This window comes from Miniopterus natalensis, chromosome 4 (assembly GCF_054644295.1).
Source record: "Miniopterus natalensis isolate mMinNat1 chromosome 4, mMinNat1.hap1, whole genome shotgun sequence".
NCBI classification, from domain to species: Eukaryota; Metazoa; Chordata; class Mammalia; order Chiroptera; family Miniopteridae; genus Miniopterus; species Miniopterus natalensis.
In genome coordinates this window covers 79,255,403-79,279,588 of record NC_142084.1, presented here as the reverse complement: position 1 = coordinate 79,279,588, position 24,186 = coordinate 79,255,403, and the positions used below count along the sequence as shown (strand labels likewise).

At 43.9% G+C, this 24,186-nt stretch overlaps 1 protein-coding gene across 1 annotated transcript in view; it reads right to left on the bottom strand.

The window, feature by feature from the left end:
- Positions 1–24,186, bottom strand: part of ABLIM3 (actin binding LIM protein family member 3) — a 101,597-nt gene that overhangs the window by 57,621 nt on the left and 19,790 nt on the right. The window contains exon 3 of the mRNA XM_016210616.2: positions 5,317–5,454. Coding sequence (XP_016066102.1) covers positions 5,317–5,454 — 138 coding nt within the window. The remainder of the gene's footprint in view (positions 1–5,316; positions 5,455–24,186) is intronic.

Sequence of the window (24,186 nt, the reverse complement as noted above, 5' to 3'; positions counted from 1 at the left end):
GGACAGTAATACATGAAAATATTGACAGGCCAGTTGGAGGAGGGCCCAGGTCCAGCTTAAGAAGTTTAGGCTTTATAGGATACTGAGAAGCCATGAATGGTCTTTCCTCTAGTGTTTAAAAATTTCAAAGAACTTATACATATACAAAAGTAGAGAGAAGATTATAATGATTCTCCATCACTCAGTTGCAAAAATGATTAATTGCCTTGATAGCTTCTGAATAGAAAAGTAACATGATTTTATGAGGTATTTCATTAGGTCTTTTGGGATACTCTTGTGGACAACAGGAAGATGTATAGGACAGATAATAAAAGAGCAGGTGGATATAATCATAGGTGTCTCAACAGCTGAATCAGATGGGACTGTCTTCCCACAAAGGACTTTGAAATGTGGGAAATGAGATTTCCCTGAGAGTGGAGTTATAAAATCAGCACATAATGGGCAGAGCAGAAAGAGGCAAAGTTTCTTCCAAGAGATTCAGTGGCTCTCAGGGCCACCAGAACTGCTGAGTGTATTGATCCAGCTAAAGCAAGGATGGGCCAGCCAGGAAGGGGCTGGTCAGCAGTCAAAGGAAGGCCACTGGAGAGCCCGTTCAAACCTATGACCAGCTCCCTTGTTCTGAGTCTGCATTCACCAAGCGGCTGCCTGACAGTGTGACTTTCTACATAGATTGCCTTCGGGAGAGAAGCAGCTGGTTAGAGCTACATGAATTAGTACAATGGAGAATTACAGCTCTTGTTTACATTAATAAACAAGTACTCTGGCTTTCTACATTGGTTTCCTGAGGACTTTATTAGCACAAGTCAGCCTTCTCAAGCATGGCCAATGGTGGGGGAAACCAATGAGACAGAGTTTCCAAGCCTGTAAGTGTGAGGACCTGGCCTGGACAGGGTGATATCACTCCAGTAAATACCACCTCATCTTGAATAAGGCAAGTTGTTCTGCAAAAGCAGCCAGGTTAAAATGGGAACGAATTCCAGGTGGATGCCAGAAATATTTTGCAAGTGTTTGTTCACCTTGCAAGCCAGAGGCAGGCTTTAAGGGCCAGGATGAGTGAGGAGGAGGGCAGCCCCAGATGTCACAACACCAGGGCACCAGTGCAGCACAGCAGGACACACAGTGGTCTGGGAGCCAGACCCCCACTGCTTTGGTCTTATCACTGCCTCTAACTGGGTGACAATGAACTTGGCCCTGTCTTGTCTGGGGCCTCTGTTCACTTGTATGTAAAATGACCTGAGCTCTCCTTTTGACACTACCTTCTTGGGAGTCCAGGGAGAAGGAGAGCTTCCTTCAGGGCTTACCATGTGCCTAAACATTTTAGACCCTGCGTGAGGTAGGGCTGGAGCCCCAGGAGCCTGCCCCTAGGGAGAAGCAGGGTGAATAGTAGAAGTAGTGGTAGAGGTGAGAGGTGGGAAGGGTTCTTCTTCCATCAGGCTTCATGAAAATGTATCCCATCAAACAATGGAGGGAAGGCAAGGCCAGAGTACAGACTGTTCTGGGGTGTGCAGGTGGCAGATCAATTGACTTCATCGCTGTGGAATTAGTTAGGTCATGGCCTACGACCTCATTGGAAACAGCTCCTGTTTTTTCCCTTCTTTTCTCTCCTTTGTTTCCCCTGCCAACTCCACCCCCATAGCCACCTCTCCCAGTGGAGAAAACCAGGAGGCCACAAGAAAACTTGGAACAATCAGTTCCTCCTTTTCCCCCAAGGAGCTGCAGGAGGAAGTTTTTGGTAGAAAGGATGTTAAGGTTGATAAGAATCTCAGGAGCTCCTGGAAATACAGTGGGAGCATGGGGATGGAAGGCGACTGGCCCATGACAGATGTCTCTGGGGCTGAGCAGAGCCCTACATTCCAATAGTAGGAAAGGCCATGGAGAGCGTCTGCAGTATAGAACTGATGTGGAATCAACACACCCAGGAAGGTCATTATTATTATGTGAATCAAAAATATAAAGTCTGCTAATTTTAAAGAAAAGCAGATCATAAGGTTTGACAATGGGACAGAATGTGAAAAGTTAGAAGTGCTTTGAGAAAATCCAGAATGAATGTTCACCATAAATACAGTGCCTAGCAGGAGGACTTGCATGCAGCCCTGTTTTGTGGGTCACTGGACCTCTTCCCATGTTCCTATTCTACCACTCAGGTGCTGTGTGACTTTGAAAAAGTTGCCTCACCTTTCTGGAGCTCACTTGCCTCATTTGTAAAATGAGGTAGCCAGGTGGTAACTCAGGACACAACCTCAGGATTTGAAAGGCCAGGATTCTGTCATATAATTCTGTTGATTTTCAACTTTTCAAGCAAGACTTTTATAAATTTCAAAATCAAAGTGTTAGAACAGCCCCTGGGGGTGACCTAGCTCATTACTTTAAATATTTAAATCGTGAAATATATTTGCATGCAGAAAATGTATAAAATTTATATGTATAGTTTAAAGAAGGTGACTAAAATACATTCCCAGGTATTCGCTGGCAAGTTTACGAGATAGAGCATCACCGCACCTTGGGAGCCTGTTTGCCTCTCCCTAAAGCATCCCCTTCCTTCACTGTCCCAAATTGTGTATTTGTCATTCTCATGCTTTTCTTTATAGTTTTACCGTCTGCGATGTATCCACAACAATATAGGGTGAATTATGGATAGACATTTTGATACAAGTTTTATTCCCTTCCAGCCAGTGCCGAAGTTGGCCCTGGCGTGTCTCAGGGCTGCCTCCTTCCCCAGGGCAGGTTTATTTCCCATCCATTTACACACTGAGCATGAGACTTTTCATAAGGGGGAATCTCAGGCCTCTTATTAGGCTCCTACTTGGTCTAGGCTCCAGGCTTCGCCTCCTGCTCTCCATGATCCATAGAGCCATCAAGGTAAAAGCTCAAGGTCTTCAGGGTGCAGCATAAACCATCGGGATTAAACCTGGCACTGGCAGGCACAGCAGGGTTTCTGCTTTTAGTTTGGTTTTTCACATCTTCCTTTCATGTCAGCACAGTAATGCATATTAAAAGAGTTGTAAAAGAAATTCATAGAGATTTTAGGTTTTTCAAGTGAGAAGGTTATTTAGTGTAACTAATCCCTGGAAACAAAATCCTCTCATTTGTTTCATCTCTAACTAAGCAAGTTGACATTGAAAATAATACTCTTTCCCTGCCCCCTTAAGATCCTCATTAAAAAAGATTCTACCACCTCCCAGTGACAGACTGTCAAAATGGGCAAATTCTTCCCTTCTCTGCAGCCACACCCTTGAAATCTGATCTGCAGGTCCTCCCAGAAAAGGCAAAATTTATTTCTCTATAATCTTTTTTTTTACAGATTTATTTATATATTATTATTTTTTTCCTTTTTTCCTGAATTTATTGGGTGACAGTGGTTGACAAAATTACACAGGTTTCAGGTGCACAAGTCTACAGCACATCATCTGTGCACTGTCCTGTGTGTTTACCACCCCAAGTCAAGTCTCCATCCATCACCATTTATCCCCCCTATACCCTCCCCCCACCCCAGTATTTCTCCATAATCTTGAATCTGGGTTGGCCATTTGACTTGTTTTAGTCAATGGGATATTAGCAAGTATGACACAAGCTGAGACTTGAAAAGGTCTTGCTTATTGCTCTTGAATTCTGAGACCACCATGCAGATGAGTCTAAGCCAGCCTACTGGAGGATGAGAAGCCATATGGAGCCACTCAGGTCAACAACGGCCTGTCAACCGCAGCCAGCTGACCCACCGTGTCATCATGATGAGGCAGGCAGCTCAGACTGGAAGAAGTGCCCAGTTAACCCAGAGAATTGTGAGCTAAAAGATGGTTTTAAGCTATTGAATTTTGGCATAAATAAAAGGTAACAAATACACTCTCTCAAGACTATAACTGCAGAGTCATAGCTCAAACCTCCTTATAACAATTCTGTTATCTTTACCCTTTGTCCTACCTCAGTTTCTGGTGATGTAAAAATGGTCACTCACCAAGATACTCTTGCAGGTCAATTTGCATTAAAGGGGTTTGCAAATTCTCAACGTAAAATTTAAACTGCATCAATGAAAATACATCCCACATATGCCTCCATAAACAAAGCAGGGAATATTTAACTTATTTGCTCAGTGATGAGTCCAGTTAGATCCTGAGGAAAGAAATCCAGGATTTTTCTTGATGGCCGGGGACGTCAATCTCAGATACATGAGGCTAAGGTTGGAAGCAGTTACTAAAATGAAAGATCTGGAGGGTTTAATTGACCCTAAATTCAATATACATCAATGGTGTGGAGTGGCTCCTCAGGACATATCAGTCACATTAATGCAGTTCTTGCTATCCTGGCAGCCTTGAGGGCTGTGGTCTGTTCTGGGCACTATGTTGTAAGAATGATAGTGACAAACCAGAACAGATCAAGGAAGAAGATCCCAGGGTGATGATATAAGTTGGGATAATTTCAGTGAGGCCCAGTTTAAGGATTTGTAACATAACTGGGCAAGAGGAAGACTGGCTACAAGTATATGAAGTGCAGCAACAGGGAAAAGCTAACACAGAGTGCTCCTCACACTTCGGGAGGACAAATCAAGAACCAGTAGGGAGAAGTTATAGGTTTGGGGTCAGACAGTTTGTGGGTTTCTAAACCCACAGGGCAATCCAACATCAGAACGGTGAACAGGAAGCTTGGAAGGCAAGTTCAAGAAATGGGTCATCTGTCACTGGGGAAGAGCCAGAGGTCTCTCCAGGCTCTCTCAGCTGAGTCCCTCTTACTTCTGCTGCTAGCCAGCTTTCTTCTCTAGGAATTCTTAGCTCAGTCATGTCTAGGGTTCTAGAAGTTAGCCACTGATAAGCTGCAAGAATTAGAGGTAACCCAACATCCATCTGCTCACAAATTACAAGCCTTACTAAAGTCAAGATGTACCTTCTCCGCTGCTAATCTTAACCCTTGAGTATTGCCACACTGTCATGGAATAGGTGTTCACCTCAGAGCCATGTTGAATTTTCGCCAGGACAACTTGCTCTTTCATTCAGTCTCAAATTGATTTTTAGGCACAAGGCAGGACTCTTTTAAAGAGGTATAAGGCAAGCTTGCAGGGTGGCCTTTTTCCTTCTGGGTCAGCACTATCACTCTGGGGTCACCACACTCCCTCTTTTTTCCATATCCCAACACTTCCCACTCCCTTCCCTCCCTCTTCACTCCACACTGCTTAAGGGACAATTATCATAACAGACTCAAGGAAAGTCTCTTTAGGCTGATATATGTCAATTGCCTACGTTTGTTCTGCCTGCCTCTGTGGCATGTCCCTGGGGTGGGAGCATGGCCAGGAATTGGAGAAGGGAGCTGGGAAATCGGGCCTCCTACCTTGACAGGTGAAGCATCTGATGTGGAAGTGGTTATTGTGGACGCGAACCACCTCCCCTTTGCAGGTGTCTCCACATCGGTAGCACTGGATGACATTGGAGCTGCCCCGCGGATTGTAAGGATTCTGCTGATAAGGAACTGTGGAAAGAAACAAAGAGATCACCATCCAGAAGGCCCTCATTCTTTAAAAACTTTGCCGTAACACATTGTTATAATCTTAACTGGAAGAAAAAGCAGAAAGCGTGCAAATGACGAGCAAAGTACCTTCAGTATATCATCAGGCTGAATGTGCCAATCCAAGGCATCATTAGAAGGGGAGTGGCACTAAGCAGAGTCCATAAATCTCCTTAGGCAGGCAGAGACTTATGAGTGAGCATGAACTTTCCTGGTAATGATAGAGGCCAGATTCACAAATGAAGAAAAATAAAAGAGGAAGTAAGGTATTTCAAGGTAAGTAATCCAGAAATACCATTTTTTGGGTGATCTCTGGATCAAAGCCAGGCCCCACACTTCTCAAAGGGAATTTAGGTCTTGCAATTGACTCATGGGTCTCAAAGAAATGGGTGGCTAACACTGCCTCCAATGGGCCTTCTTGTTAAGCAAGTTACATCCCCTCTTGCACCTCAGTTTTCACATCTAGATAATGGGTGTGGTCAATGGTAGCACAGACTTTCCATAAAAAAGGCACAAAGGGAGACACTCCAGTCGGAGGGAGGTTGAGAAGGGGACTCATCTTAAAGCTGCCTTTGAACAGCACTTTCTATAACATTGAGAAAATGTCAGAAGTGCATAATTGAGAAAAAAGAGGTGGTGGTGATTTGAAGGGGCTGAAGTCACTGGGGGTTGGAGCTCAGTGGACAGCATTTAACGATGTTTAAGAGCTCTACCAGCCTATTGAGTCTGTCATTCCCTTGCTTTGACCTTCTCATGGCTACTTTTCTAAATCTCCCTTCCCTAAGGTAGACTTTGCTTGACCATTCTAAAATCTGGTCATCTGGGATTTAATCATAGCAGGCAACTGCCTAGAATTCCAAATCTCAGGGTTGGGAGGGATATTAGCAGCTGTCTGGGCCAACCTCGTTATTAAGTGTTGGGATAACTGCCAGTGAGGAACGGAGCTTTCTGTCTTGTAGGAAGACCCCAGTGGCACCATGGAGGAAATCACTCAATTACTCCATTCTCAAAGTGGAAGTAATAGTCCAAAAACTTCTGCTCATACTCTATTAGGAGAAGGCTCACTCTTGTCCTGGCTATAAGTCTGACTGCCTGATTGGAGGGGAATTGGTGTCTTTTTAAATTAATTAATAGAAAAGCAAAGGCTATTTATTCAGAGCTCTCTCTAGCAAGGGAGTCAGCCCCCATCACTGGCATTTTGGTAGAGACTCAAAGGCAGGCAGAGGAATGGTAAAGCTTTCTGTTGGGATAAGGGAAGGATCCAGGTTTGCCCTGACTGGTGGCTGTGGGCCTGGGGAAGTTCTAGGTGGTCAGGTAGAAGTGGGGTGTCCTATGTGACTGGTTAGGGGTGCACATTTGGCTCTCTCTAGTTGGTCCTAAATAGGAAGCAGGGACAAAAATTAGGAATGAGATCCAGGTACTTCACTGATTTTTTTTTTTACATTCAATATTATTTTATATAAGTTTCAGGTGTACAGCATACTGGTTAGACACTAATATAATTTATGAAGTGAAGCCCCTGATAATTCTACTACCCACCTGGCAATACATAGTTTACAATAGTACTGACTTTATTCCTCATATTGTACTTTTACATCCCTCTGACTATTTTGTAACTATCAATTTGTACTTCTCAGTCCCTTCTTGGTGTCTATCATTTAGACATGTAGACTTACTGGCTAAACTCTGAATAAGCACATTGTGAGTTACTCTGAACTCACAGGAACCTTGAACTGCAAAAGAACTTAGAGATCACATAGTTCAGAGTTTCTTGACCGAGTATAGTAGTTGTTATGTCTGTTCACTGAAATTTGAATCAGTTATTCCAGGCACATGAAGGATTGTACATGGTGACTTGCTTGGCAATGAAATGTAAATGGCAGGTGTGTCACTTCCAATTAAAAGCCCTACGAGCCAGTATGTGATCTGCCATGTTGCTTTCCCCATAGCCTAGCATCCAATGACACCGAGCTGCTGTGCAGGATGCGTCAGCTTAGATCCCTGATTGAGGAATCGTAGAGCAGTCTAACCCGTGATGAACGTCTACCTCGAGCAAAGACACATTTTTGTTGTTATAGTCTCTAAGATTTTTGTTGCTGCAGCATACCCTGACTGATACACCTGGGATTTACTACTTCTAATTAAGTATAAAACTTGGTGTTGTGTACATTTTCCTGTGGCTTTCTTCAGATTTTCAAAGATGATCTCCGTAACTGATTTAATCCACTCTCCTCTTTTTAAAGACAAAAAGCAGGACTTTCGATTATCTTCCACTCAAAGGGGTCCTGAATCATACGTGTGCTGTAAGGCAAAGAGCTACTTCCTTAGCCCTGACTATGCTTCTGACAACTTTGCTATCTGAGGTGGGAGAGTAGTATCCTCACACTCTTTCTCTCATGAGTTCGTGCCCCTCAGTCAACTCTTTTTTCCTGTTTTTAATTTAAGACAAAAGTTAAATGAGTTAGCAGGTTAACTAAATCATGAATTAACTTATTAAATGGATTAATACACAGAAAGCATTTCAAAAAGTGCATTAAGTGCTCCACTGGCATCACTGGTATCATGACCATCACGTTCTCCCCACAGCTCAGCATCCTCCCTACTCCCCAGAATGTTTGTAAGCGCTCTCTTTAGTCCTGTCTCCTTTTCTTTTTTCTTATTCCTGCTCCATGTCCTTGGGAAATATTTCATTCTCCTCTCTGCCCCTAATTTGTGAGAAAAATATGACCCTGTTTATATGAGCAGTGTGGTGATCTGTTGCTGGGGGAAACAAAGCTGTGAGTCTGAAAATAAAATAAGAACAAATAGTATAATCATCCCCAATGATTAGAGCTCTTGAAATACCCAAAAGTCCCTCCAGAATCACTGCACAAATTTTCATCTACCTCTTCTAACTCAAGAACCAACTTCCAAGATCAAGTAGATTTTTTCCTGATTTGATTTTCTGGAGAAATCAATTTGTGATCATGGTCTTCAGTCAAAACTCAGTCTTTGAACCACTCAGAAAGAAAGGCAAAAAATCAGAGTGAGAGTGAGGAGATGGATTGGGAAAATAGGCTTTCTGGGGCCATTTACTGATGGGGCCCCCAGCTTTGACTTTGTTGCTTCCCTCAGGATGAGGGTACTGCTTTGGTGATGTTGGCTGTGGCCAGAAATCCACAAATGTCTGGTATTTGTAAAAAAAGTCCCATGAACAGAAATGCACACATTGGTGGTACAAGTTCTTTCAAGACTGTTGATGTAAGCTGTGATTATAAAAGGGCAGCAGTGTAGCAAGATTGGAGCTTTTAGATGTGTGAAGACCTTTCCTTATCCAGACAGTACCAAGAGGAACTCTGGAGGTCAAGGGAAGCTATGCTGAGATATCTCACATCTGCTTCTGCGCTGGAAGCCACCTCATTTCCAATGAGATTTTGTTTTCTTGGCTAATTAAATCAGCAACTTAATCTTACCCTCTCTGTATGTAGGTATGTATGGAGGATGTCTTTCCATAGATCTGTAACCTGTTCTCCCCCTAAAACACTAAAATTTCATTGTTCATTGTCTGCTGGCTATTATTTCTACTAATTTTTATCTCAGAAGGTACTAAATGATTCATCTTAGAAAGCCACAGGATTTATAACATTTGTCTTACAGGCAAACATCTTTTGAATTCTAAATTGACTTACATATGCATTTTTGAACTGCTTCATGTGTTAGGAACTGCCTATCCCTGAGAGCAACATTTGAGAACGGACAGCCTCAAAGGACATTAGCTCTGCTTACTTGTGAAATAATCTATGAAGTTAAAAAGTTTAGACACATGGATCATGTGATATGTTTCTGAAATGTGTGCCGGGAACCTCTGGCTTCTGCTTAGTGTTTTTTGATCAATAAAGGACACCTCGGAGAGACATTCCCAGTTACTAGTCCTTAAGCAGTGCTGTCCAATAGGACTTTCTGAATTATAGAAATGTTCTATATCTGTGTTGTCCAGTATATTAATCACTGGCCCTATGTGGCCAATAGGCACCTGAAATATGGCTAGTGTGACTGAGGTACTTAATTTTAAATTTTATTTAATTTTAATTAATTACACTTAAATAGCCACATGTGACTAGTGGCTGCCATAGTGGACACTGAAGCCTAATAGTTTCACAAATGGAACACCAAGCATTGAGAGTGGAACAAAATAAACATGGTTGAGTTCTATTTATATAAAAATAACATACAAATTAATTCAGGAATACCACCTCAGAATTAAATCTTTTTTTTTTTTTAATCCCTGAAGAGCTTTAAAGATGTATTTTAAAAATAATTTGCAGTAGGAACCAATTACACACCCATTCACCCATCCTGAATTTGATCTGGAAACAAAAGATTCTGAGCAGTAAAATAAATACTGATTTTTTAAAAATCACAATTTTTCAGGCACTGCAGGACTGAACAATCATAATCTTTCCAAGAATAAAGCAAGAAAATCAGTTGGCAGTGGCTGTCAGTATAATTTTTTATGACAGAAAATCAGCTAGTCAATGCCTATGAGATTAAAAAGGACCGAAACACTTAGTCCTCTTTTTATACATACCAAACCTTCAGCGTTCTAAAAGCAAATACAGTTTAATTCCATAACTAAATTCGCAAGTAAAGCTCTTCCCGAATGTTACAAAGATAATTTAAAATTGTTGGAACACAACAACATACTGGAAGGGGAGGGGCAACTGGTCTCCTGGTGAGCTAAAAGGAGCCCATGAGCTGAATAATTCAGCATCCAGTTCCTCCCTCCCTCTCTTCTTCATCTCCTGTGTTTCTCTCTCATAGACAGAGCTGGGGATAACCTGGGTTCTAATTCCCTCTCTGCTATTACCTAGTTTTATAATCTTAAGCAAATCATCTAACTTCCCCAGGCCTCAATTCCCTCTGTAGTCTCTGAGTCAGCTTGGAGACAATGATTTATAAAATTCCCTCCAATTAAAAATTGATTCTGGCTCTATGAGTCCTTTTCTGTGCTTCTTTCTCTCCCTCTGCACTTTCTTCTCACCACTAACTGGTCTCACTTTTAAACTAACTGTGTTGTATGTTATCAGATTTATTAGTCACTTTTAAAAGCAGATAAAGGCATTCTTCCTCTCTCGTAAAAACATGACCTAAGCTATGTTCTCTTTGCTGATGTGGTGCCCACGCAATACTTTTTCCTCCCCTGAGGGTCACTTGACCTTGTAGATAACAGTGTTCCCACATCCTAATAGAGTCGTCTTTAAAACAGTCTTTAAAAGGTAGAAGCACCCATCTTATGCTGGGATATAATTAAAAGAGTGACAAAACTGACTCGGAGACAGTATAACAACTGTGAATAATTGGCTAAAAGTGTAATAAAAACTGTGGGGCTTCTGGTTGAACCTCGAAACATCAAGCAGAGAATGAACCGATTCAGCAATGAGCTCACAACAGCCCAGGGCCCAGGAAAACAAGTGGGTGCAGCAGCTGTCACACATCAGCTTCCCCACCGCTCATTAGAGCCCAAAGTATCCTGGGTGTGTTCACAGGGATGTGAAAACACGGAGGAGCAGACGCCAGTGTGGATCCAGGCATCTCACAGGCAGAAAGCTGTCTGCCCGAAAGGTTAGGGCGGGGCCTGTATATAGGAGTATCCGGTAGTTACCAACGGGGACCTTGCATTCGATTTGGGAGTTGAGTCATGGCCCATGACACAGATCCCGTTTGCTGTGCTGAGACCTCATGTGCTGGAAGGGAGGAGAAGGGCGGGCACAGAGGTTAAAGGTGTGGACGCTGGAGTCAGGAGGGCTCGGTTTGTGTTCCACTCCTGCCCCTTGCTGGTTATGTGACCTTGAGCAAGTTAAGGGTGTGGCACCCATCTCAGTTTGCTCACATCTGGAGTGGGAATAACTCAGGTCATTTATGAGTATTAAATTACTTAAATTATATAAAAGTGCTCAGTACACTGCTTGGCATGTAACTTGGGCTTAATATTAGCAATAATGAAGTTAAAGGATCTCTGAAGCTGTGCATTCCTATCTCCAATCCAGTGTAGAAATTTTTTCTAAATGACCCCCACCAACCACTTGCCACTGAGCTTGGCTCGAACACTGTCAAATCCATTTTTGGAGTAGTCCAGCTTGGGCAAAGGTTTTCTGGTTTTCCCTCCTTGCTGATTGTCAAGAAAAACAAACAAACCCTTGGCTGCAGCCCATTTGCCACCTTAAGTAACCTCTGCTTTCTTCCCCCATCTCTGAGGCTCCCTGTTTATGGGTTTCTGTAGGCTACAGAGGTGGGTGGCTGACATGCTTCTGATGTATCCTGCAGAGGAATGTGTGAATTGGGTGTTTCCTGTTGTGGGAATGAGAGGCTATGAATTATGTTATCCTGGGGCGGTGTATTTTGGGCACATCTGCTGTTTCCAGGAGGACATGTTCGAGTGTTTGTTGTGTGTGCTTACTAAGTGAGCAGTTTGTTTTCTGAAAACTCCGACAGGGAAACTGTGAGAGCTGCTTTTGGTAACCCCTAAGGGCCATGCATGTGTCTGTCATCTTGTGTCATTACATCTATATTCCTGTGAATACCTGGAATCAGACTTTTAGAGCAGTGGGGGCTGGGAGGTTACCTACACACTAGATTGTGATCAGTGGCAAGAACCATTTTTGTCTTGTTTGCTCCTGCACCCTCCGTATCAGGCAGAGAATAAGTGCTTAATAAGTACTTGGCAAATAAATAAAAGAATGAATAGAATTAGTCCAATGGTTTCACTTCACAAATGAGAAAGCTGAGGCCGAGAAGGGAGAAGGGATTCATCTGAGCTCACACAGCAATTTCTGCTTGCATCAGTGTGTGAGGGTATCCATTCTACGATAACAGAATGAAAGACAGGGCAAACCCTAGAGAGTGAGCCGGGCTGATACAGAGTCCCAGGGTCATGGTAAGGTGGAGAGAGGATTCACAAAAGGCGACATTGCCATACTGGAGCCATGCTGAGGTTTAGCGTCAGCATAGGTAGGCTGGGGAGTCAGTGTTCCAGGACGCAGAAGCATAGAGTTTAATGGAGCCATGCATGAAGAAATAGAAGGGGTAAATGCATAAGGAAAGGTCTGGAAGGATAAGACACAGGATTTAGAGAGTAGTTACTCTGTCAGGAACTGTGCCAAGCAAGTTACATACATCATCTCATTGAGTTTTCATAACTGAGGGGATATTACTATTATCCTCATTTTACAGATGAGGAAACTGAAGCCCAGAGAGCTCAGGTAACCTGTCCAAGGTCACAGTTAGTGAATGGTAGAGGTAGGATCTGAACCCGGGCAGCCTGACTTTAGAACCTGTGTTCTCACCACCAAGCTCTACTGCCTGCCACACAAAAGTGCCAATAGTGGCTACCTTGGGAGGAAGTGGGCTTGGGGAATCTAAAAGGAGTATCTAATTTTTCTGCTAACAGTAATCATCCACCCATTATCCGGCTGATTACAAATGTGCATACGTATACATCTCACAGATATAAGGATAATGGTGGAGGGTCTAGAGTACAGTCCAGGAACCGGGGAACAGCAATTCAGCATCTACAGCAGATGACGAAGGAGCTGCGATTGCTGCCCCCAGGCCCAGCCTTGAGCAGCTTCCCTGGCGCCAGCAGGTTCAGCCTGACAGGTGTGCGTGCCTGGTCCCGGGGAGAGGAAGGCTCTGCAGGTGCTGGCAGCTGCAGCAAAGCAGAGGTCGGAACACCCTGGGAATCCCCTCGTCTCTGCACAGATGGCCCCGGCCTGGCCACAGTTTCCCGTGTCAGCAGGTCAGTAACACAGTCTGTCACCCCAAGACCACATTGTGAAACCTTTGCTGTGACAGAAACTCCTCCATAGTCTCTCTGCCAGGCCCATCAGCCTGTTCCACAGTCATGGCATGTGGTTGGCAACATGGCTCACGCTGCCTTCTCCAGAAATGTGTTGTCAGGACATGTGTCGGAACGGCACGCTCCTGGCCAGACAGGCTGCTCTTGCCTGACAGCCAGCTGCACGCTAGAGCTATAGCAGGAAGGATCTGGGCCAGACCCAACAGGCCTTCACCACAGAGGTGTCACCGGCAAGGAAGCCCGAGTTGCCTCCCATGACAGGAGTGATGTACTCTCTTCACCTGTGTGAAGTCACTTGATAAAGTGGGAACTGCATTTTGTCATTTGTTTTGCAAATCCAGAAAGCTGTCCAGATACAATGCCACAGAGTAAACTTTTCACTTATTTATATATTAATCTTATGATTATAAAAGAACTGTATACATCTGATTGCATTCAATAAAAGACTACATTTTTAAAAAAACACAAAAAACAAAACCTCATTTTTTTCTTATAACTCAACTAGGTCCCTGTTTCAAGAGAGGAAGAAACTAAGTTTCAGCCACTTTGCCCTGCACTCCCCCCCCGCCCCCCCCGCAACCCCTCTACTGCTCGCTGGGGTTGTGTCGGGCACAGGGCCTCTTTCTAAGGACCCAAACAGATCCAAGTTCTCCTTTCTTTTCCTGAGGCTCTCCTCCCCACTCTGGACCAGGGAATCATTTTTGTTAGCTGGGGGTAAAGAAGCCCCTTCTGTCTTCTCTAATTTATGCTGTCTCTGGAATATTTAGCTTTGTAATAAATCCTTCCTGTTCTGAGGGCACAGACTTTTGAAACTCAAAAGCCAGGAAGCGACCCGTCTTGTCCCTGGCTTCTGCTGCCCATCCTGGCCCTGAGGCCTCGCTCAGTGAATAGAGGGAAGGGGGGGAGGGGAAATACTGGCGAATATTTCCAACATATCATCTCGAGACACTTGGCCCCGGGGCTTTAGGAGTATGATTATACAGAGCTGCATAAGAACGGCTGAGGAATAGCCAGGATTTGATGGAGCAGGGAAATCCCCAGGGTATGCTCTTGCCACTGCTCTGTCCCTCACTACCTTTCCAAAGCCCCCAGGCAGGGACACTGAGGAGCTGCAAGAATAGCTGAGAACAGCTAACATGAACTGGGCAATGACTACATGCCAGCCCTGTCACCTCATTTCATTCTTACAACTCCATGAGACAGACACCATAAGATCCCTATTTTAAAGATGGGGCATCTGAGTCTCAGAGAGGTTAATTCATTTGCCTGAAGTCACACACGTAAATGCTAGAGCTAGAGTTCAGACAGGCATCAGTGGGTCTAGAAGAGGCTCAGTTCTCTCTCTCCCCTTCCTCTACTTGGGGGCCTTCCCAGCAGGGCCTCCTCCTGCCCAGTGTAGCTTGAGGGGAAAAGGGGGACCTGCCCAAGCACCCCAAGCAGGGAGAACAGGGCTGCCTTGCACTGGGACCTTGTGGTACCCCTTTCCAGCATCTCTATAGCTTATCTGAAAAATACTATTTGGATTTTATCTGGGGTCCTGGAAACCATGTTGGAAATAGAGGAACTTCAGGAAGCCAGCAATTGTCTTCATGCTGTGAGTGACTCAGTCCTTTGGCCTCTGAGCCAGAGGTTTTAATACTTATACAATGTTTGCTTCCTGAGGCTATGGCAGGCCATCAAGCCCTGATATATTGTGGGAAATCCAAGATCATCAGCTGTCACCCGGGCTTCCCTTGACTTAAAGGTTTTCAGTATCAGAGCAGAGGATACATAGTAAATATCTAGTCTAGAGGTTTCCTTTTTTTTTTTTTTTTTAGCTATGAATCCTTTCTTGAAATGAAGAAATGGCCTCCAGGTTATATTGATTCCACTGCAAACCACGCATGGAATGCAAACACACGATGACCTCGTGGTCATTCAGGGAAATCCCCTAGATAGGGACTACTTCCATTGGATGTGGCTCCCAGACATGCTTTATTTGGTCGGCTTGGTGTTTGTTTTTAAACCCTTCCTGAGCACCATGGTTGCTACTTCTTCCTTTGGCCTCACACCTGGCCAGCTTGCCTCCTGCACTGCCAGTTGCTTGCAGGCACTGGATTGTGATACCGCCTAGAACCCAAAGACCTGCTGTGACTGCAGTGGGTAGGGCCTGGCATGTCACCTACTTGTGACCCCCTCTTTCCCCAAGGTAGCAATCAAGGCCCCTTGTCATCCACAATCTCACCTTTACAGATACAGCCCTGAGGCTAGGGAAGGGGAGAAACTTGCTCAGGGTCCCCATCATACTGGCCACATCAGGGCCAGCGAGAAAATACCCTCTTTTCAAACCAGGGACAGTTTGCCTAAGGACAGGCCAAAGTGAGGTGTAGGTGACACACGTCAGGGAATTCTCAAAGCCATCCCAAGCAGCCTCAATTCCCAGAGGGCAGAGGTTTCCTGGAAGTATCTTCATTGGTGTCTAAAGTGCTTGTCCCATTGCTCAAGTTCTACAGGGCTCTTTCTGATGGCCTCTGTAGTCATCCTCTCATGAGACACTCCTACAGTGTGACTACACCACAATAGCGGCTCCCCTCACAGAAATCAGACCTGACAGCCAGGCCCAGGGCTGAGAGGATAGCTTGCCATCATTCCACTACATCCCATCTTCCTCTCCCCCTCCCTCCCTCCCTTCTTTCCCTCCTTCGTCCTCTGTCCTGCTAAGATTTCTATTACTATCTGGTTCTTCCTTGTTCCCTGAGAGGGAACCAGTTCCTTCTCATCTTTTTACTCTGCCATTAACTTTTTGAGAGACCTCAGGCAGGGTACTCCCCATTTGGGGGGTCACTGTTTTTCTATCTAGAAAGTAAAAGGGTTGCATTCTGTTTCCTTTCAAATCCAATATCCTAGGCATATTAAACACAGTTGCAATACAAAATACTTTCAGGGGCCAGGGAGATAACGTCAGTGGAAAATCGACCCAAAAGGGGACCAAACTGGCAAGACTGGCCTAGTTAAAGGAGAAGTACTGGGTCCCAGAGGGTTACTATCCTGCAGATACACACCAAGGTCGCAAGGAGGCCTGTGCTGGGGGCTGGATTCTGCCTGCAGGCCACCAGCTTGGGATCTCTGCACCCAGACAGATAGATGACCACAAAGTCACTTCCAATTATCATCTGAGAAAAGTCACATGCTCACCACATGCCTGTAGGATCTGGAAGAACAGAATACTCCTGAAATGAGGCCTCGCAGAGCCCCAGGCTGCATAAGAGAGCACCATATAAACATATCACTCTCAAGGTCTCAGTGACATTACTCAGGGACAGGCAGAAGTTTTCAAACTTTTTTTGACCATGATCCACTGGAAGAAATTAATTTTGCCAAATGACACAGCACACAAATATATGCAACAAAAGTTTCACAAACAAAACTTATTCTAAGTATATATGATACGTCCTGATTTTTTTTCTATACCATTTCATTGCAATACTTTATCTCATTTTATTTAAACGTGTTGTTTGCAACTCAATAATATGTATAAGATCAGAGGTGAAAAGAATTATAAAGATTATTCCAGGTTTGCACTGTCCAGTATGGTAGCCATTAGTTATATGTGGCTATTCAAATTAAAATTAATTAACTTTAAATAAAATTTAAAATTCAGTTCCTCAGTCACACTAGCCACATCTCAAGTACTCAAAAGCCACATGTGGCTAGTGGCAGCTGTACTGAATAGCACAGAAATTGAACGTTTTCATCACTGTAGTAAGTTCTATTAGACATTCCTGACCTACAGTATTGCAATGAAGAAACCAAGGCCCAAAGCCCCTCAAACAGATGTATTTTGAAACTGGGTGTATAGATTGGGGACAGATGGATGTAGCCTCGAAGATGTCTGCCAGTGGTCACAAGAGGAACAGGATAAAGAATGGGCCCTTGCGGATTTATCCTCACTACAGGATACACAACTCAAAGTCTACGTCCTGCATTCCAAAAGCAAGGTGATGGATCAGCCTTCACAGAAAAGCAGAAGCAAATTTTAATCCCTCTACATGGTACTTATGGAGTGGTTTCTGTGAGCTGGAAAGAGAATAGGCTATGGAGCCTGTTAGATCTGGGTTCAAATCCAGACTTTTCCTCTCACAGGCTTTGTGAGATTGAGCAAGGTGCCATGCCACTGAGCCTTAGTTTTCCCCATATGTAAAATGGCAATAATAGTATTTATCTTTCAGAGCTTTTGAAAGGATCAGAGGTAAGGCATCTAGTGCATTGTCTGGTATATTTCAAGTGCTGTGCCAAAGCTTGCTATAGTAATGATAACAGCAACAACAACAATAAAATGAAGCTAAATACTGTGGAGATATAAAGTAAACTCAGCTCCTACTTCAAAAGAATTCCAGGGTGGAGTAGGAAGATTGTTTTTTATCGTTTATCTAATGCTGAACCCAGTACCTGGTACTAGCCAGCAATCAATTCATACTTTCCGAATGAATGAATGCTGAGTATATATCCCTAAATGCTCCAGCCTAGGGTAGAACTTGGTAAAGGAATCAAAGCAGTCCAAACATGGAGTACTAAGATTTTTAAGAATTATTTCTGATGGGAAAGAAAAAAGAAAGAAAGAAAGAAATGGAGGCAGCACCATGGAGAGATGGCATTTTAATATTTTTCAGTAGATCATTGATACGTGACATGTGGGATGAAGAAGTCGACATGACAAGTAACCAAGAAAAAGAATAAAAGGACTAAAAGATAATAGGATGAAAGGTGAAGAATATTTCCTTTTGAAATAAAAGACTTTATAAAAACAAAGGCCCTCCCAAAAAATCAAAGGACAAAAGTTGCTTTTTCATCTTTAGAAAACAAAGCATCATTCGGTTTCCAATTTAATTTGTATAGTCTGGGGGTGTGGGGGAAACTGTTCACTCTCTCATTTGGCCCACATGTAAGGCCCTGCAAACAGCTTTTTTTTCATCCGTAAATGTAGTGGACATCTGTTGTTTTGCTTGTTCAGCATCTGCTCTCTGCTTCTTCTGGCAAAGGAACCTTTCTTTTCTGTGGGGAACCCATTCCGTGGGGTTTGGGTGGGCTGATCCTGTTCCAACACAGGAGTGGAAAGTAGCCGAAGCCTAGCCAATCAGAGAGCCCCAAGCCTCTTTCTACATGATGGGCAGGCACGGGACATAGTCCTCTCTGGGGTTTTTGGAGCTCTTGGAGAAGCCATCTGGGTTGCCTAGCCAGAGGAGGTGGTCTGGGGTGCCTGGTGCCATCTTGCCCCCCACGATGAGAGAGCATACTAGAGATGGAAAGAAAGAATGAACAGGTCCCCAAATGCAACACTTTAGTCTGTGAATCCAGATGGGCCTGAAGCCCCTGTACTTACGAATTTCCCAGGTATACTAACCAATATAATGCAGTCCCTTTCTAAAAAAGCTGAGTGAGTTGGAGTTGGGGTTTTGTCAATTGCAACCAACTACTAATATCCTAATTAATCAGTTTCCCATCTGAATCACAATCTATTAATTTAAATTAAACAAATATTCCTGGACCACTTCGTGCTGGGCCTCATGTATCTAACATGACCCACAGCATCTAGCTGAGGACACGGTGATGGAAGAGGTGCACAGGTCCCTGCCTTCGTGTGACTCACACTCCAACTGTGGAAATGGTGGGGGCTAGGAGAGAGGAAGGGGGACTATGGTAGGAGACACTGTTGTTTCCTTCCCAACTGACATTCGTCTTTTCCTCGGCTAACCTCTCTCCTGGGGACTCATTCTTGTTTACCCTCCCCTGAGCGGCCATATCGTTCAGGAAAGGTTGTGACCCGACCTCTCCCAGACTTGGGGAAGGAGTCTTTATTGGCAAAACTGATTCTGATGATCTCATTCTTTGACAAGTGATTGACTTAGGCAAAAGCATGCGATAGACCCCTGGCCACTGAGACACAGGAGGGCGGGCGGGAATGAGAGGTTTTCTTTGCTCTTCTTGGCTTCTGGAGGTTGCTGTTCACCTGGGGTGCTGGAACTGCAGCCTTACTGCCCATGATGAACTCTGTGGGGAGCCACCTAAAGTGGAAAGAATCCGGGTGCTTGAGACGATGCTGAGCCTCTGAATTAACCTGCCCCTCTTTGGGCTTTCTATTCTGTAAACTAGACATGTCTAGATGTTTAAGCCACTCTTAGTCACTTGTTGCTGCAGGCACTCTATGGAACCAAGGGTGCTATACTATGGGAGCTTCCAGGTAATCAGGAAAGCTTCCTGGAGCCGCTCTGGAGATGAACAAAGTTAGCCAAGCAGAGGTGGGTGAGACGGAGTGGCCGATTAGCAGAAGTCAGTGGTGGAAGTGAAATGGGAACAAACTCCTCCATGGGGGTGCTTTTTGCTACATGAGTGTTTGTCAAAGTCATCAGCTAACTAACTACCTGTTTCAGAATCACCAAGGGAGGAGGTGTGGATTGTCAAAGTGCGGATTCCTGGGCCCTACCCCAGACCTATTGAATCAGACTTTAAATTTCAAACAAGCTGCTATGCAGGGGTGTGTGTGTGGGGGGGGGGGTGTCTTTGGTTCACTAAAGGCTGGGAACCTTGGGTTAGTGACCAGAAAACTCACACAATCTTTGGCATTGAGATGAAAATTTTAGAAATCTTGATATCTGATACTAATTCATAAAAAGTGCTGTCAGAAAACATGCCAAAATCCTTCAGAGTATTACACAGTATATTTTAGCTGGTGTGTTTGCCAACCTTCACAAATGTTTAAAAAAGTTGACTGGCAATGAAATGATGTACTAATAAGGTAGATTAAACACACATTTAATTCACTCAACCCTGGCAGATGGTTTTTGTTTTTAAAAATTTAGTTTTTCTCTCCATCTCCACCAGCCCTGGCCCAACCAAAAGCATCTCTCACACCCAGTGGTCTTCCTGCCACACCCCTTTTCTTGATCAGCTCTTCTTAGCTAGGGGCAATTTCCCAACCCCCCTGACCCCACCCACTAGGGGTCATTTGACAGTGCCTAGAAACATTTTGGTTGTCACAACTAAGGTTGGGGTGTGTGTGTGTATGTGTGTTACTGGCACTAGTGGGTAGAGGCCAGGGATGGTACTAAACATCTTAAAATGTACAAAATAGCTCTTCCCTACTCCTAGCAAAGAATGATCTGGTCCAGGATGTCAGTAGCACCAAGGTTGAGAAATCCTGTTTTAGATGGATCTCCTACATCCCACAGATCTCAGGTCAAAGGCCTTCACTGACTCCCCTACTGTTTTTGGTTCTCACAGGCCTGGGTACTACCGTCCCTTGGTTGCACTTTTCAGTATGTACTAATGTAATCAGTTGTGATTATCTGCTGAATCTCTGTTCCCTTCATTAGACTCTAAGCTTGATGAAGGCAGGGGTAATATCTATCAAGCTGACTTCTCTCATGCTAATGCCAAGCACAATATCTGGCCCACAGCAGGTTTACTACAAACATTTTAAAAATAAATGCAACTACGTTGTGCAAATTCGTGTGCAGTCATAAAACGCACTAGTTAGTATAGCTCCTGTCTGCAAGAAAATGATATTCCTGCAGGGACTACCTGAAAAATCCATATTACAACATAAGCATAAGTATAAGAAAAGCACAGCGGCAGCAATTCTGAAACTGTCCGGTCTCAGGACTCCTCTACACACTTAAAATTTATTGTGAGCCTCAAAGAGCTTTTGTTTAGGTGAGTTGCATCTACTGATATTTATCATATTAGAAATCATATCTGAGAATTTTTAAAAAACAAAAGAAGCCAGATGCACACATTCCATTAGCCATCAGAGTGATGACTTCACGGTACGTCACCTCCGGAAGACCCCACTCTACCATCATGACAGAGTGAGAGTGAAAAAAGCAAAAAAATTCTTAGGATTATTACAAAAATAATGTTGATCCTGTGGACCACTCAAAGGGTCTCAGGGATTCTCAGGGGTTCCTGGAACAACTTTGAAAACTTTGTACTAAAGGAATCCTAATGCCATAGAGATAACTTCCTGCAGAGGAATCAGGGCCGGCTACATGGAAATGCTGCATCTGAGCTGGCCCTTGCAAGATGGGTGGCACTGGGACACCCAGCATAGACACACCTCTTCCGCTGGCCCACTACACGGCTATATGGCGAGGTGGGCAAACTATTGCTGGAGTATCAATCCTGGTCCACTGTCTGTCTTTGTAAATAAAGTTTTATTGGAAAACAACCATGCCCATTCATGTGTTGTCTATGGCTACTTTCATGCTAAAATAGCAGAGCTGAGTAGTTGACCTGTAAAGCCTCTATCTGGCCCTTTCCATAAAAAGTTTGCCAATTCCTGTTATTTAGAATATTTATAAATGTAAACTTGGTGTTGAATGACTTTTTTTAAAAAGTGCACCACCCCACCCCCACATTGGAATGGAGGTGAGTGAGTGGGTAAAAAGATGGGAAAGAAATTCCCACATCAGGTGGGGTAAAAAGGCCATTAGCTTGGAGAACCACACTGACACCTTTGATTTCAAATCGTCCAGCACAGTGGGAGGCTTGGGGCAGGTCATTTACCCATTTGGGGATGCTAAGGAGGATGGACTATACAGGGTAAACCTCCCCAACAGTCAGAGCTGTCCAGAGATGAATCAGGTTGCCTTTCTAGGTAGTGAGCTTCCCACGTGTGGGAAGCTGGCTAGGGCTGCATGATCGCCAGGCTCAGCAGATGGGACTCAGCTCTTTGGGAATCAGATGGATAACTGTATTAAATGAGGGAGCACAAACTCGGTGCTTACGGGGGTAGGTAGGTCATGCAGATGAGTGAGCAGGCTGGGGTAAGATGAAGGGAGTGGAACATGTGGCCAAACAAGCATGGATGGCCCCTACGTGGTTTCAGCTGATTCCTGCCATGTGGGGGCATGAACTCAGTGACACCAGAAACCCGGATTTTAAAGTAAAATCTCCCAGTTTTTATAGCATGGCTCAAATATTAAACAAATAAAAAACACTATGTGAGTCAAATAAAACACATTTATGGATCATTTTGTCACCCAGACCACCAGGATAAGATGAACTTTCGTGCCTTTGCCAGCTTAAATGTTCTTTGATTCTAAAATAAAAGTAATCCCTTATATTTAATGAGGGCTTTTTATTTTCAGTGTCTTGACATCTTATTTCATGATTCTGTATTTAAGAGCATAGTGAGGACTAGAATCCAGGACTTCCACTGCCAAGTCTAGTGTTCATGTTATGGTTTTAGGATCCCCCATACTAGAAAAAAGATCTGAACTTAGCAGAGTGGATGGGTAGAATAAAATGGAAATGGGCAGTGAAGGCAGAAGAGTCAATCAGATTGAGTGAACAGGAAGAGAGCTCAGTAACGGGGTGCGGCAGACATACTGACTAGAGCAGCACACATACAGAAGGCGGTCCATCTGGATCTCTGGAGGAGCTACCCACCAGGCCTCCCTTGACTCAAAGGTCCAGGAGCCAGTAGATTCCTGTTTAACTTGAGTAGCTTGAACTGAGTTTTGGTCACTTGCAATTTAAGAGTTCCTACAAAGTCTTAAGGCAGGGATTAGAATGTACTATTGTAGTGCAAACGCAGCCATACGCAATATGTAAATCAATGGGCATGACTGTATGTCACTAAAACACTATTTACAAAGATAGGCAGCGGGCCAGAATTAACCTTTGAGACACGGGTTGCCCTCCTGTGCTAAAGAATTATTCACTGGGCTAACAGAAGAAGTGTGTGTCTATGCTGAGTGTCCTGATGCCACCCAGCTTTCAAGGCCAGTTCAGGGGTTATGTGGCTGGGTTATTAGACTAGATGAGATTCAAGGGTTCTTTGGCCTGATTTTTCTCAGGATATAGAGGTAGAATCTCCACCTCCAATTCAAGAAATGTTTTGAATGGAAAGTATCCTCCAACAAAATGCCATAAATACCAGTTCTATAAGTGAGCATATGTTAGTGGAAGCCTCAACTCATACTGAGCCAGTTAAAATGCAAGGAAGGACAGCTAGCAGATCTTTCAAGTAAGAGTCCAGGCTGTTAATTACTTTTGCAAAAGCAATACATAAACATACAGATGGCAACTGTAGTAAATATGATCATCTACATATAAACATCAAAATCCAACCCTCAAGGCCTATGTTGCATGAAACATACTTCTAGAAATATTTCCAGATTTCCCCCTCACTCCCCTCCAAATATGAGCTCCCTTTCTCTTTAAAACCTCAGTGCATGTACTCATGACTAAGAAGTGGTTCTCAAACTTGAGCATGTATCAGAATCCCGGGATGTCTGGTCAAAACACAGATTGCTGGGCCCTACCCTCAGAGTTCCTGATTCAGTAGGTCTGAGTGGGACTGAGCTCCCAGGTGATGCTAATGCAGCTGGTCTGGGTACCACATTTTGAGAGCCACTGACCTAGAGCATAGTGTACCCTATAATAGCATCACTTTTGTGCTTGCTTTATTTTCCTGGAAGATTGTAGATTACTCGAGCAGGGATGCTACTCATGTCTGTATACTCTGGAGTATTCTTGTGGGCATTAAACAAACATTTAGACACACTCATGGGATGAAATGAGGAGTTAAGTTTTTGGTCAGGATGAACTTGACAGCTGTTTCCTATAACAGGTATTTCTTGAGCCCACAGGAAGGCAAATGCAACAGACTTGTTCCCAAGAAGTAACCAGTAACCAGTACAGGAAATTTCTGTGGCTAAACCACACTGTAATAGAAATTACAACACAGGCAAGTTCAACATCTGGTGGAAGACCAAAACCCAAATGAAATCCATCAAATGGTTATGCAACTTTGCTTATACGTAATGTGGTTACTAGGTTTATGCGTGGGGGTGGGGTGGAGGTGGGCAATAACAAATAAT